Source organism: Notamacropus eugenii, chromosome Y (genome assembly GCF_028372415.1).
Source record: "Notamacropus eugenii isolate mMacEug1 chromosome Y, mMacEug1.pri_v2, whole genome shotgun sequence".
Classification (NCBI taxonomy): domain Eukaryota; kingdom Metazoa; phylum Chordata; class Mammalia; order Diprotodontia; family Macropodidae; genus Notamacropus; species Notamacropus eugenii.
The window spans coordinates 2,077,832-2,090,593 of record NC_092880.1 but is presented as its reverse complement, the minus strand read 5'-3'; the positions used below and the strand labels follow the sequence as shown (position 1 = coordinate 2,090,593).

At 41.6% G+C, this 12,762-nt stretch overlaps 1 protein-coding gene across 4 annotated transcripts in view; it reads left to right on the top strand.

Moving 5' to 3' along the window:
* Positions 1-2,342: 2,342 nt before the first annotated feature.
* The window catches only part of LOC140516580 (E3 ubiquitin-protein ligase Mdm2-like), a 29,277-nt gene continuing 18,857 nt past the window's right edge, over positions 2,343-12,762 (top strand). For 3 of the 4 annotated variants that reach the window (XM_072627517.1, XM_072627518.1, XM_072627516.1), the window contains exons 1-4: positions 2,573-2,651; positions 4,609-4,683; positions 7,958-8,091; positions 9,183-9,232. In XM_072627517.1, coding sequence (XP_072483618.1) covers positions 2,586-2,651; positions 4,609-4,683; positions 7,958-8,091; positions 9,183-9,232 — 325 coding nt within the window. In that variant the 5' untranslated portion in view covers positions 2,573-2,585. Of the gene's footprint in view, positions 2,438-2,572; positions 2,652-4,608; positions 4,684-7,957; positions 8,092-9,182; positions 9,233-12,762 lie in introns of those variants that run through there. The other variant, XM_072627519.1, reaches the window with a different exon arrangement.

Here is a 12,762-nt window from a genome sequence, read left to right as displayed (position 1 = left end):
TAGGAAAGCCGAAGACAAAAATCAGGACAGTGATTTATAAACCCTAACGCAAGTCCCTCCTCCCCCCACTGACCATTATCCTCATTAGCTGAGGATATGGTCTTACATTCTATACACGAAATCTAACCAATCCCTTTGAAATGAAGACATCGAGGAATTACGCAAGTTTTGTCCAATCATTGAGACCCCAGTACACCACACAGTTTTATACCTTATATGGAACTATTCTATTCCAAAAACACTGCAGCCCCGAGCCTCCAGGCCCCACCTCACCCTTGGGAGAAAACCACAATCTGAGGAGTCTTCACCAAGTCTATCCCACTCAATGCCAATAGAAGGGACTCCTCCCTAACTCCCTAGTGGATTTTGGAGGGCATTCTTCCAGAAGAAAAGAGAATATTATTCCTTTCTTTCCCTATGGCTACGGTGCTAAAATGTCTGACCAAAGTCTATTCAATCAACATTTCTGGAGTGCCTGTTTTGTACCAACTTCTGAGGACACACAAAAAGAAGTAAGACACGAACCTTGCCTCACGGAGTGTGCATGTTCAGAATTATGCCATAACGCAGAATACGCCCTAACAGAAGGACAAAGTCTTCCCTACGGTACCTTAGAGAAGGGAGGGATTACTTCGGGCTCAGGGAATTCGGGAAGGTGTCTCACCCAGCCTTTTCCCTTGGTGCTGTTTTGTTACGGGTTGGTTTTTTCCATGTTCACTCCACCAGGCTCTTGTTGGGGAGGGCAGGGAGAAGTCTCTCTCAGTGAGAGTGGCTGTTTGGTCGGGTCAGCCATCACACATTTATTAAGCACCTCTTGTATACCGGCGTCTAGGCTAAGCACCGCAGACACAAAGAAAGGAAAATAAAAGCTCCTGTCCTCAAGAAGCTCACCCTCCCATGGGGGAACAACTACGCTCCAAGAGCTAGGTACAAGCACGATGGAGACGGGATCAATTGGGGATCCCAGGGGCGCAGGGGGCCCCCCAAGTCCTCCACCACAGTCTCTGGGACCGAGCTCACACAGGTCTGAGAACCACGCCAGTAAATGCGGACGGACGCTGAGGCGGAAGGGTTACGCCTAGGTGTTGAGTCGCGACAGGCATCGTGAGAGGCGCCCCAGGTATCGTGACAGTCGCGATAGGAGGCCCGGCCAACCTTAATTTTGCCATCTCCAGGAGCTCGTTAAACTGTAGACGCCCGAAAAGGTTTTGATTTCTGTACCTTTTAAAATAGCGTGCTAGTATTTTTTTTTTGGTAAAAAGCTGACTGAAGAAGCCCATTTTGAGGGCCGCTCCTCACTTTATGACTAAATAAAGCTTCGGTCAGGAAACTGGGAACACTTTGGGGAACTCTGGAGTTTGCTCTCCGCTGTTTAAAAAATCGTTCTTACTGAGGGTCATGTTGTTTTTAATTCTTCACAAGCCGGAGCTGTTCGTTGCCCTGGCGCCCTACTGACGAGGTGAAGCAGCGTCAACAAAAACACATGAAGGGCGAAAAGAAAGCTCGAGGGAGATTGGATCGGCTTCGAACGGCAGCCGCTGCGCAGGCGCGTAGAACGCTCGGCGGCGCGCGCAGAGGCCCGGATGGACCGCCGCGCTCGAGAAGGTAGCTTCGGGTTGAGGGAGGTGTGCGCACGCGCAGATATCCCTGCGGCTTCCGGCGCGGGCCCTTGGAGGGGGAGGGGTGCGTGCTCGCTCCCGAGGCCCGGCTGCGCACCCGAAGACCCCATGCGGTTTTCGGCGCGGGCCCGCTCTGGGCTTCCCTCGGGGGCCTTAGCGCGCCGAGGGCCTTCTCCCCTCCCCCCAGAGCCCGGCCAGGGTCCGCGAAGCGGGGTCTGGAGTCCGAAACCGCCCTTCCAGGGCGGTAGGGCCCCGTTCCGCCGGGGGCGCGGGCCGTGGCCAGCACGGCCAGAAGCGCCCCTCAGCTCTGGAGCCGGAGGTGAGGCCGGAGCCGCGGGGGGCCTCGCCTGGCCTGGGGGTCGAGGGGCGCCCTCCCGGCGGACCCTCTTTTCTGGGGCTCCGCCACGTCTCCCTCGGACCAGGAGGGAGGGGGGCGAACGAAGGGGCGGGTCGGCGGCCACCGGCGGGAAAGGGAAAGGAAGAAGCGGACGGTGTTGAGGAGGGGGTCTTCGCATCCGGGGACAAAGGTAGCCGGAAGTCGGGGCCGGCGGGCCCCCGTGGGGGTGGGGGGCAGAGCAGGCGAACCGGGGCCGGTTCTTCGGCAAGTCGTCGGGCGAGGTCGGGGCCAGCCCGCGGCTTGACCGAGCTTTTCCTCTTCGGGGTGGTCATGTTCGGCCCCGTCAGGCGGCGGCCGTGCTGGGGAGCTAAGGCCCGACTTGGCCGCGGGCCGCGGGTATGGAAGCCGCCACCTGCCGGCCTCTGGGTTTCAGGAGCTGTCCTCCGGCGGACCTCGGCGAGCTCTTCCCGTGCTGACCCAGGTGAGGGGCGCGGGCTTCTCTGATCGGGTCTCTCGCTTCTTCTCACGCCTCGTCCACTTTGGGGCCTCGGGTGCCATGGCGTCGGTTTTCTCACGCTTGTGTCGTCTGTGCTTCTTTTCCCGATTTTAGGCAAGTGTGCAATACCAGAATGTCTTCCGATGCAGACGGTGCCTTAAGCACCTCACACATGCCAGCTTCGGAACAAGAGACCCTGGTTAGTCTGCTTGTCCCCAGCGCTCTGCCTCCCTGCGCCCCGTCATCCGTGGGGGTTTCAGCTACAAGTGACGAAGCCCCGCTTTCCTAGGGTTTTCCTCTTGTAAAGTGGACCCCGATCCGATTGTCCCCCTCAGGCCGAAAAGAGAAGTTCCAATCCGACCGTGTAGGCTTGTTCCTAACGGGAGCATTAGCAGAGTGAGGTTCCCCCCCCTAAATCTAGCGAAGGCGCTGAAAGTTAGGCTTTAAGTCTTATTCTTTCTCTTTCTGTCCTGTTCTGAGCTGTCCTGAGAAGTCTTGAAGTTTTCAGGTTAGGATGACTGGTCAAGATGTGGTTTATGGAGTCTTTAGAGGGAAATTAAGGACCTTTGGGAGCACTTTTTCTTTCTAAGTTTACATTTTGAATAAGAGAAGTCTTTGTCTCCTCCTTACCTGAGAAGTCGGTCCTTGAACCTAGGGTACAGGGCCTCTTGCACGTAGTAGACACGAGCTAAAATGCTAACTGGCCGCCTGGCATAAAAAGAGTTGATAGGAAATTTCAGAGGTTTATGATTCTATCATTATTATTATGTGCTTTTTTTTTAAGTTCTGGTAAAAAAAAGGTATTATAGGTATCTTTTTACGAAAGTTTGTACTTACTCTGTTTTTATATTTTATTTTAAAGTTGATTTTTTCGGAATGAACATTTGCCTTTTAGTTGAACATGGAATAGCTATTTCCATAAGTACAGGTTTTTCGGGTTGGATCTCAAGCTGTTACCTCATCGTAGCTGCATAAATTGAGCAGTGTAATTGTTAGTATTTGAGTGGAAAAACCCCAGAAGCTCTCTGTTTAGAAGAGTGTACCTTTGTTTAATCGTGAACCAAAGGGTTGGTAAGAATTAGAACAACTTTTTTTTTTTTTAAATTAGAACTACTTTCTGGTGAAGTATGAAGTATATTTCTTCAACAGACGTGGAGTACGTTCTGTTTGCAAGAGTCTTAGGTGCTGTAGGGGATACAAAATAGAAAAGAGAAGGTCTCGGCCCTCGTAATTCACAATCTAGTAGACATTGATATGCTGAATGTTTGAGATAGGGAGTCCTGAAAAAGTAATTTCAGGCCTTGAAGAACCACGTGAAAGTTATGTTTTGGGGGTTATTACATTAGGTTAAACTAAATCCACAAGGCTGTTTTTTTGGCTAAGTTTTTGACTTGGCAGTGGCAGGAGTTTAAGTCACACCCTTATGGAATAGTTTACATAGACTGATATCTCTGTAGCTGGAAAGGACCTTACAGGTCATCTAGTCTAACGTTTTCATTTTGCAGAGGAAGAAACTGAGTCACGGAAGTTGTGACATGCCCAAGGTCTAAGCTGATAGCAACTTGTAAAGCAGGGACTTGAGCTTAAGTCCTGTATTTCCCAGGTTTGGTCCTCTATGAAATCAAGTGCCCAGGCCCTAAGGAAGCATTGTAGCATAATGGAAAGAGCATTGATCTGGAGGAGAAGAGCTAGGTTCTAGCTCCAACTCGTACAGGCTCATAACTATGAGGACTGATTGCTTTACTTCTCTGGACCTCCTTTTCCTCATCTGTAAAATTAAGAGGATTGTTTTGTAAGATCTTAGGATTCTGGATGCTGTGATTCTTTCATTCCTGCCTATTTTAGACTTCCATGACAGTCCACGATGTGGCTTGATCAAACTTAAATGTAGGTAATCTATAGTCTTGGGTAGATGGTAGATTAAGGACTGATAGGGACCTTAGAGGCCATCTAGTCCCTACTCCCTCATTTTACAGATGAAGAAGCTGAGACCCAGAAAGAGGTTTTGAACCTGAGCCCTATGATTCCAAATCTAGCACTGCCACACCACACTTTATGATTTCATGTATTTGATTATTTTACGTGGTTACATACTAAGAAACTCTTGGTTGTAGAAAGATTTTCCAAGTGTTATAGATGATGTTTGTACTTTATAGGTTAGACCAAAACCATTGCTCTTGAAGTTGTTGAAGTTTGCTGGTGCACAGAAAGAAACATTCACATTGAAGGAGGTAAGGTATATTCAGAAATTATGAAAGAAGTACATTGTATTTTGAGATGAAATACAATTAAATTTTTTTTGTTCAGCATAATATAACTTACAGTCATGGTGAAATAGTTACATTGTGGAGGAATTTGTTCAGCTGCTAGGGAGATGAGATAGTAGAAGGAATTTGACTCTTTTTGTAGGTGCGTAACACTACTTTAATATACTGATGCTACTACTCAGTGGAAAATACTAGCATCAGGTTTCAAGTGGAAGAGACAGGGAGGTCACAGAGAAGATAATGTATGTACTTGGAGTACTATTGAGCTAGCTTACCTATAGGCACTTTGTATAATGTGAACTATGTTTTAACTCATGATTTATCCTTTATAAATAAAATAGAAAGCATTATATTGGAAGCATTTCAACTCTGCCTACAGTGGTATCATATGCAAAGTTGTGGCCTTACTTCTTCCCAAATCCTCCTCTGCTCTAGAATTCTTTCCCTTTTCCTAAGTCAGCATTTTTATTCTCATCGTAATTTGGCACTAATGTGATCATTACACTATTCTCCTTCCCAGAGTAATTTAATTTAAAAAAAAAAGATCTTTTTAGTCCAAAAGGATGTCTTTTGGGATGTTGATGGGTAGAAGAGAGGCCTTTCCTTTTACTCTATGCCTATTATAGGTTTCACTATTCTCTGACAAAGAGAAAGGATGATCATATCAGTTGGTTGAGCATGGGTTAGGGTGCTTCTTTTCCTTCAAGGCCAGTTTTGAAGTGAAGCGTTGCTTCTTAGCTTTTGTTCTCTAGGAAGAGGAAAGAAGAGGGTAGAAACTTAGAATATTTTTACCATTTTTACCTCCCCAACTAGGGGAATCGTTCAGCAGTGTGTACTTCCAGCCTGCGTGCTTCTTTTTAAGCTTCAAGTCAAATGGTATTGTTCGGGACCAATAATGTGAGTTTTACTTTTTTTTTCCCATTTCATATTCTGCCTCCAAGGGAATTTTAGTTTTCAATTCATTGCACATTTCTTAAACATGCAAAGTTTTGAGGTTTCAGAGACAGTGAAAATAATCCTTGATGTTGAAGAAAGAGCTTTCTTTTGAGAGATTGGAAATACCCTATTTAATTAACTACTTGCAAAAGTAATTAGGAAAAGTGGAAAGGCTTTCAGAAAGAGGTGGCACTTAGGATGTACCTGGAAGGAGTCTAAGGCTTCTGGGCTTTAGCTAAGTTTAGAGAACCAGAATTAGACCAGTTTAACTGGAAGAGAGATGGGGAAGTAGGAACTGGAAAGGGTTTTGATTCCCAGGTTTGAGGAGTTCATCTACCTGGAGCATTTAGCACAGGAATGATATGGCTAGACTTTTGCTGGAAGATTATTTTGGCAGTTACCTGGAGGGTGGTTTGGAAAGGGGAGAAATTGGAATAAAGGAAACCATTTAGGAAGTTACTGGAATAGTCCAGGTAATAGGTGATAAGGGTCTGAAATAAGGTGCTGGCTATGTGTGTCTGAAAGAAGGGAATGACATAAGAGACTTTATGGAGGTAGAATTGACAAAACTTGACAACTGATTGGATGTGGAAAGTGATGAGAATCAAAGATATCTAAGATTGTGAATCTGGCTGACTGTAAGGAGGATGGAGCTCTCAACGGAAAGAGAAATTTGGATGAAGGACAGATTGGAGAGAAAAGATGAGTTTCTCTTCTGTATGTTTGTACATCATTCAGTTGGAAATGTTGTATGGAATCCAAGAGACTATTTCTGATGATGTTGATTTTGTAGTCATCTGCACAGAGATAACTGAATCCATGGGAGATTATGAGATGACTGAAAGAGGTCAAAGGGAGAAGAGAGGAGCACTCAGGACAGAATTTCGGGGACTTTATCATGTTAGTGGGTGATGATCCTGCAAAGAAAATTGAGGAAGATTATTTAGACTGGCAGGAGAACCGTAAAAGAGCAGGAACAGAAGGACAGAGAGGAGATTACATAAGAGGAGGGGGCATCAGCAGCTGTAAGTAAAAAACATGGAGGGAAGAAATGTAGCTGGGCTAGTGAGACTGTGGATCATAGGGTGTTTATTCACAGCTATAGCCTTGCAGGTGGAGAGGGAGAGCTCATACTTAGGAATTTAAGTAATTGTGGGAATCCAGGAAAGCAGTGAATTCTTTAGACATGTCTGTCCTGTGGTAACTGGAGTGAGAAGATAGGGACGTTAGAAGTCCGTGGTCAAGTTTTTAGTTTAGCCATCTTTGTCAGAACAAAATTCAATTCTCAGAACATGAATGTTTTGATGACTCATGAGAATATCAGTTTTTGTACTCTTAAGGCCCCCTTGGATGTGGGTAGAGTTTAACTTGCCCTGTCTCTGGGATCTCCTGGGGTTGTTCTCTGTTGTTGTTAGTGAGCAGATGATTTGTCTCGTGGTAGTGTGTTCGTAGGCTCTCGAGCTTTGTGATTGCAAAGGAACAGAAACTGACTACCACAGGAGAAAGATGCTAAGTCATCGTAGTTTAGAAAGCTCTTGTAATTTAGTTACTTTTGATGGCGGTATCACAGACATGAATCCAGAAGATCTATCAGCTTTAACTACACATCATTCTGGAACAGTTCTCTGAAAAACACGTTTTTATAGAAAGATTAAAATCTCACCACTCTTAACCTTGTCAGACCTTACTTAGTGAATTGGATTCTTAGTAATTTTTGAAGAAGGATGGTGATAAGCTTGAGAGTATTCAGGAGGAGGGCAGTCAGGAAGAAGAGTTTTGAGTCCATGACTGCTGAGGTTTGGTGGAAAGAACTGGATGTGTTTATCCAGAAGAAGCCACCTGAGGGATGTGACAGTGAAGTTCAAGCACTGTCACGTGGAGGAGGCACAGTCCTTAGTTTCATTGGACCACACAGGGCAGAACCAGGGACCAGCGGGCGGGGCGGGGGGAATTGCAAAGAGGCAAACTTAAGCTTTAAGAAAAAGTTTCTAACTGATCTCCCAGGGTGGAATGAGAGGTGGCAGACTCCCACTCCCAGGAGGTCTTCAGGCAGAGACTGAATGACTGCTTGTTGGGTATGTTACAGTTGGGATTCCTTTTGTCTCTAACTTGGACTAGAGAGCTGCCCTATTGCTCCCACTTCTCAAATTCTGTGTTAGGTGGCATCAAACCTATTCCTGAGAACTTCCTGGTAGATATGGTACAGAGGTTGATACTAATACTTTATAGCCTGTTTGCTATATACATATTTCAGATTGTGGCATTGATTTCTCTCTAGTCATAGATTTCATTTCTGTTTCAGGTTTTGTTCTACCTTGGCCAGTATATTATGTCAAAACAATTATATGATAAAAAGCAACAGCACATTGTCTATTGTTCAGATGACCTTCTTGGAGATCTGTTTGGGGTACCAAGCTTTTCTGTGAAAGAGCATAGGTAAGCTGTTTCTGTTGACTTCGTTTAGAAATCCCGTTATGACTTCAGGTTTGTTTCTTTTTTTAACCTGTAGGATCATCTTTGTTTAGTGAAAGATTTTCTATAATTATATGTCATGCTAAACGTCATGAGATAGTCTTAGAAACTTGTATTCTTATGAAAACTCTTGAAATTTAATTCTTCAGCTCTGCATTTTTGTTTTCTCCAAATGCATTATCCCGTCTGTACCATAACAGGTTACTGATCACTAAGTCTGTAAATAGCTTTTGAAAATGCCTATTTCCCGTTTTGACATGCTGCTGTGAAACTTTTGTTTTGACATCTAAATGTAACTTAGAGCCAGTGTTTTCTTGTAGAGTTGAAATTCATTACCTTGTTTGTACATGATTTCTGATATATTCATGTTAGGTAATGTTTGATGCTGTAGCTGCTGTTGTGTACAGTTCAATTTTTAAGTGATTTCTGACCAGAAGTTTCATATATAGAAGGAGATTGAACATTCAAGAAAATTACTGATTAGGAAAATGGAAGTAAATAGAAACATTTTAGCAGGCAACTAGCTGGTAATGCTAATTTTCCTTCTCTTTTGGGAACTAGAAAATATGTAATAATGACATGCATGGTAGTCACCAACTGTTCTTTACATGTGCCTAGTTACTAAAGTGATCCTTGGTTCCTCTGTAGATGTTAAACTAATAAAACAAGAACATCAAGTGATTAGCCTAATGTGAATGATAAAATAGAAATGAATACAATTCCTTTGTAGGTTGGATTCTTCTCTGTGAGAAAGATTATGTTTTTTTCCTTGTTTTGACAAATCGAGAAGAAATAGTACTAAGAAGGATATAGTTCTCTAAATCCTTAGGACTCATAAAATTGTCTTCTTTGTTGGCTTACTTTAGTACTAATTAAGAGAGGTCAGTTCTTTATTAAGAGAGCATTGAACTCTGTCACTTGCGTGCTCTGTCGGCCCTAATATGTTGATTCCGTTTGAAACTATTTAAATCTTGGATTATATTAATTTGAATTCAACCGCTATGCAGATTTTTCATCACAGACATATTTTTTTATCTCTCTCCCACCCCCACCAGGAGATTGTATGCAATGATTTCTAGAAACTTGATAGTAGTCAATCAACAAGGTAAGTTGATTTTGAAAGAATTCCAAAGTATTTTTTGAATTGTTTACATTCTAGCATTTCATAACTAGTTTTCATTAAATGCAGAATTAATTATGTGGAGTAGTAGTTTTAATAATTTGATGGAATAATTTCATGGAACAGTACAAAGAAACTTTTTTTATGTAGTATTTTATAGCTTCTAAATCAGTTATGTATAAATTTAAAATTACCCATGACCTTCTTTAAGTTGGAAATTATTGATTTATTTTGAAAGTTGAGTAATTTAGAAGTCCTTGGTTTGTAGAGGTAATCAATATAGCTAGAACTTAGAACACTGAAAAGTGGATTTTATGTCCTGGTTAATAGTATAATAATCAGTGGTCCTGGATGAGACCATTGAATAAGTATGTATCTTTTTGGTATACTAACGGAGTACCACATAGATCATTGTGTCTGAGTAAATGATAACTTGCTTCTCTGTCCCCAGTGTGTGGTTCTATTTCAGCATAGCCTTGTTAATTCAAGATTTTCCCGGGAAATCAGGTTGGTTTTAGCACTGACTAGAAATTAGGAATCACTAAACCTGAATTTCTGCCTTATACCTGCTCCCCAGCCTCTACCTGAAATTCCTATCTAGAAGAAACCAAAGCTTCTTCCCAGGTCATCCGAAGACACAGCTGCAAGAGAAGACATATTCTATGTTCAATTAAAATGAACAAATATTAAGCACACTGTGTGAAAAAAAAAGGGCATTGGGAGAGGCTCTGAGAATACAAAGATGATAATAATAATTGAGATCTTTATATAATGCTTGAGATTAAAAAGCACTTTAAATATTGTTATCTCATTTAAACCTCACAGTAGCTCTGCATGTGCCTGGGTCTGTCTTTGGCCATGAAGTCTGACGGGTTAATGATTGCCCATGACCACATTCTACTTAGTGGCAGAAACAGGATTTAAATTTAGGTCTTCCTGACTCCAGTTTCAGTGTACTTTCTGTTGTGCCATGCTGCCTATGCCTTTGAAACTTATAAGTTGCTCAGGGATTACTTGTGACTGAATCTGCCCACTTCATTAGGGCTGGCCTGGAACTAGAGTTTTCCTGGGTTCGATTTTTGCATACATATTTGCCTGTGTGTTGTCCTTGCTCCCAGATTCTTTGTAGCTATAATATAGAAGCTACAGTGAACTCTCCAAATAGCTATTGGTGGCTTTATAACTATCAATTTCATTTTTCATCTCAGAAGAACATGTAGGTTAGGAGTGCTACCCTCGAGTGCTGTCATATTTGGCAGAAAAAGTTATGGAAGTTAAATGAAACCTTGGGCATATGGCATCTCTAGATGAGGGAATTTCCTGTTCCGTGAAACAAACAGAATTTAGACATAACTCCTTAAGTCTTGTATAAGGAGTGGAAATTACCTTGAAATCAATCTTAATTTGTAGGGCAAGGATGTTTTTTGGCCAGTGAAATTTGTGTGAGTCTCTTGTGTGTAAAATAGGGAGTTCCTAGGTACACAGCCAATCCAAAAACTAGGAGACAGGAATCTCTACATATACTCGAAGATCTCTATGAGGTATTTCCCTGACAAATCATCATGGCTCTCAAGAAGCAGGTTCATCAGCTTTTTCATTTGGAGAAATGCTGTCAGGGTCACTCTGGTTATATGCCAGTCCCAGTTAGAGTAGTAAAGATACCTTTTGTCTAAGAGGATCTTGTGAAAATAGTTATTATGCTGTAAGAGACCACTGAATAGTTTATCTCCAGCCTTCTCAGTGTCTGTCTTTAATCTACAGTGTATCCAACCTCCTTATAGAGTAGAGAGGAGGTAATAGTAACAATTTTACCTGAAGGACAAAATTGTATATTAATGTTTCCATTTAAATGTTCTTTTGACATCTCAAACTCAATATGCTCCAAACTAAACTCATATTCCTTTCTAAGTTCTGACTCCAAATTCTCCTATTTATGTTCAGGGTATGAACACAAGATTAAGAATATGAAATCTGACAGTTGCCTTCAGATTTCTTTACAATATCTTAAATAAATGGGAATGAAATGCTGGCTGAAGATGGGAGTGCAATCTAAAAGGCTAGTCACACTGTATTTGCCTACTTTCATGCAAATCTAATAAAAAAGAATTCAAGTTTAAAAAAAAACTAGGGAGTTCCTTTCAGTTTCAGATTCTTAAAAGCAGACTAGTTTTTAGGTCTAGACCTAGATTATTTATGCAGTTCCATAGGGCTTAGAAATAGAGGAAGTAAGAAGACTACTTTCTTCTACTAGGATACAAGCTATCACCAAAAGCTCACTGAAGCTGTGATCATGGGATTGTATACTTAGAACCAGAAGGGACCACAAAGGCATGGTAGATGCCTTTCATTTTACAGGAAACTCAGGCCCAAGGAAATGCAATAACTTACTTAGGGTCACAATAGCACAATCAGTATTTGTACCAAAGTCCTCTGACTTGAAACCTGGCCCTCTTCTCACTGTACCATACTACTTTATCTGTTAACCTCATTCCTTCCTTATAACACAGTCTTTTTACTTACATAGCTTTGAAAAACTTCAGTAAAATTGTCACTCAAAACAAACTTGATGGTTACATATGCTTGGGCCTAATCTTGTTTCTAAAATATCAGAAAATTTACTTTAAAATTAAAATTTGAGCTACTAAATTCATTTTGAATTTATATGAGTCTTAATCAGTGATTTCCTAAATGTTTACAGTTATATCTTCTCTTTGGTTTATTGTAAGTCAGAACCTGACTGTTACCTCCAAGTTCTTTCTGTGAAGCAACCTGGATCTCCAGCAGCCCCTATCTCCTTTTACCAGAGCTTCTACTGCTTTCCATCTTCCCAAACTTTTCTTCTTTGCAGCCTGAGCTTTCTCCCCATATCCTCTGATTACTGTCATGGCTGAGAGGTCCAGTATTGCCTGTATGTAGATAAAGTAGCCATCCATCTGTCCTCACGTTTCAATTATCTGAAAGAAAGTTACTCAGAATAGAGATTTGTGGTACTGTCTCCTAATACAGGAATTCAAAAATAATTATTACACTGTGTAATATAAATTTTAGAACTTTTCATCTGTCAAACGAAAATACATTTAATATGTTAATGCATTAAAAAACTTAGTATTTGGAATGATTTTTCTCTTGTTTTTATTTCTCTAATAATTTTTAAAGCCTTTGTAGGGAGCTATAGAGATTGTTGTCTTCAGATATTATTTTCTGAGTTCTTAAATATTCTTGTTTTCTCAAAGAAAAACATGTAAATTTATGCGAACATAGTGGGCTGTTTCACTTCATGTTTGTGTTAATAATAATAATGACTGACCCTTAAAATGTGTCTCATATTATCTCATTTAATCTTTCAACATTGTGAGGTAGGTACTTTACATCCTATTATCCCCATTTAGTAGAAGAAACAAGTTTAGAGAGGTTAAATAACTTTTCCATGGTCATACAACCTCTGAAATTTAACTCAAAATCTTAATCGAATTTTTCATTTCTAAATTTTCCGGGGAAAAAATGCTATTTTAAAG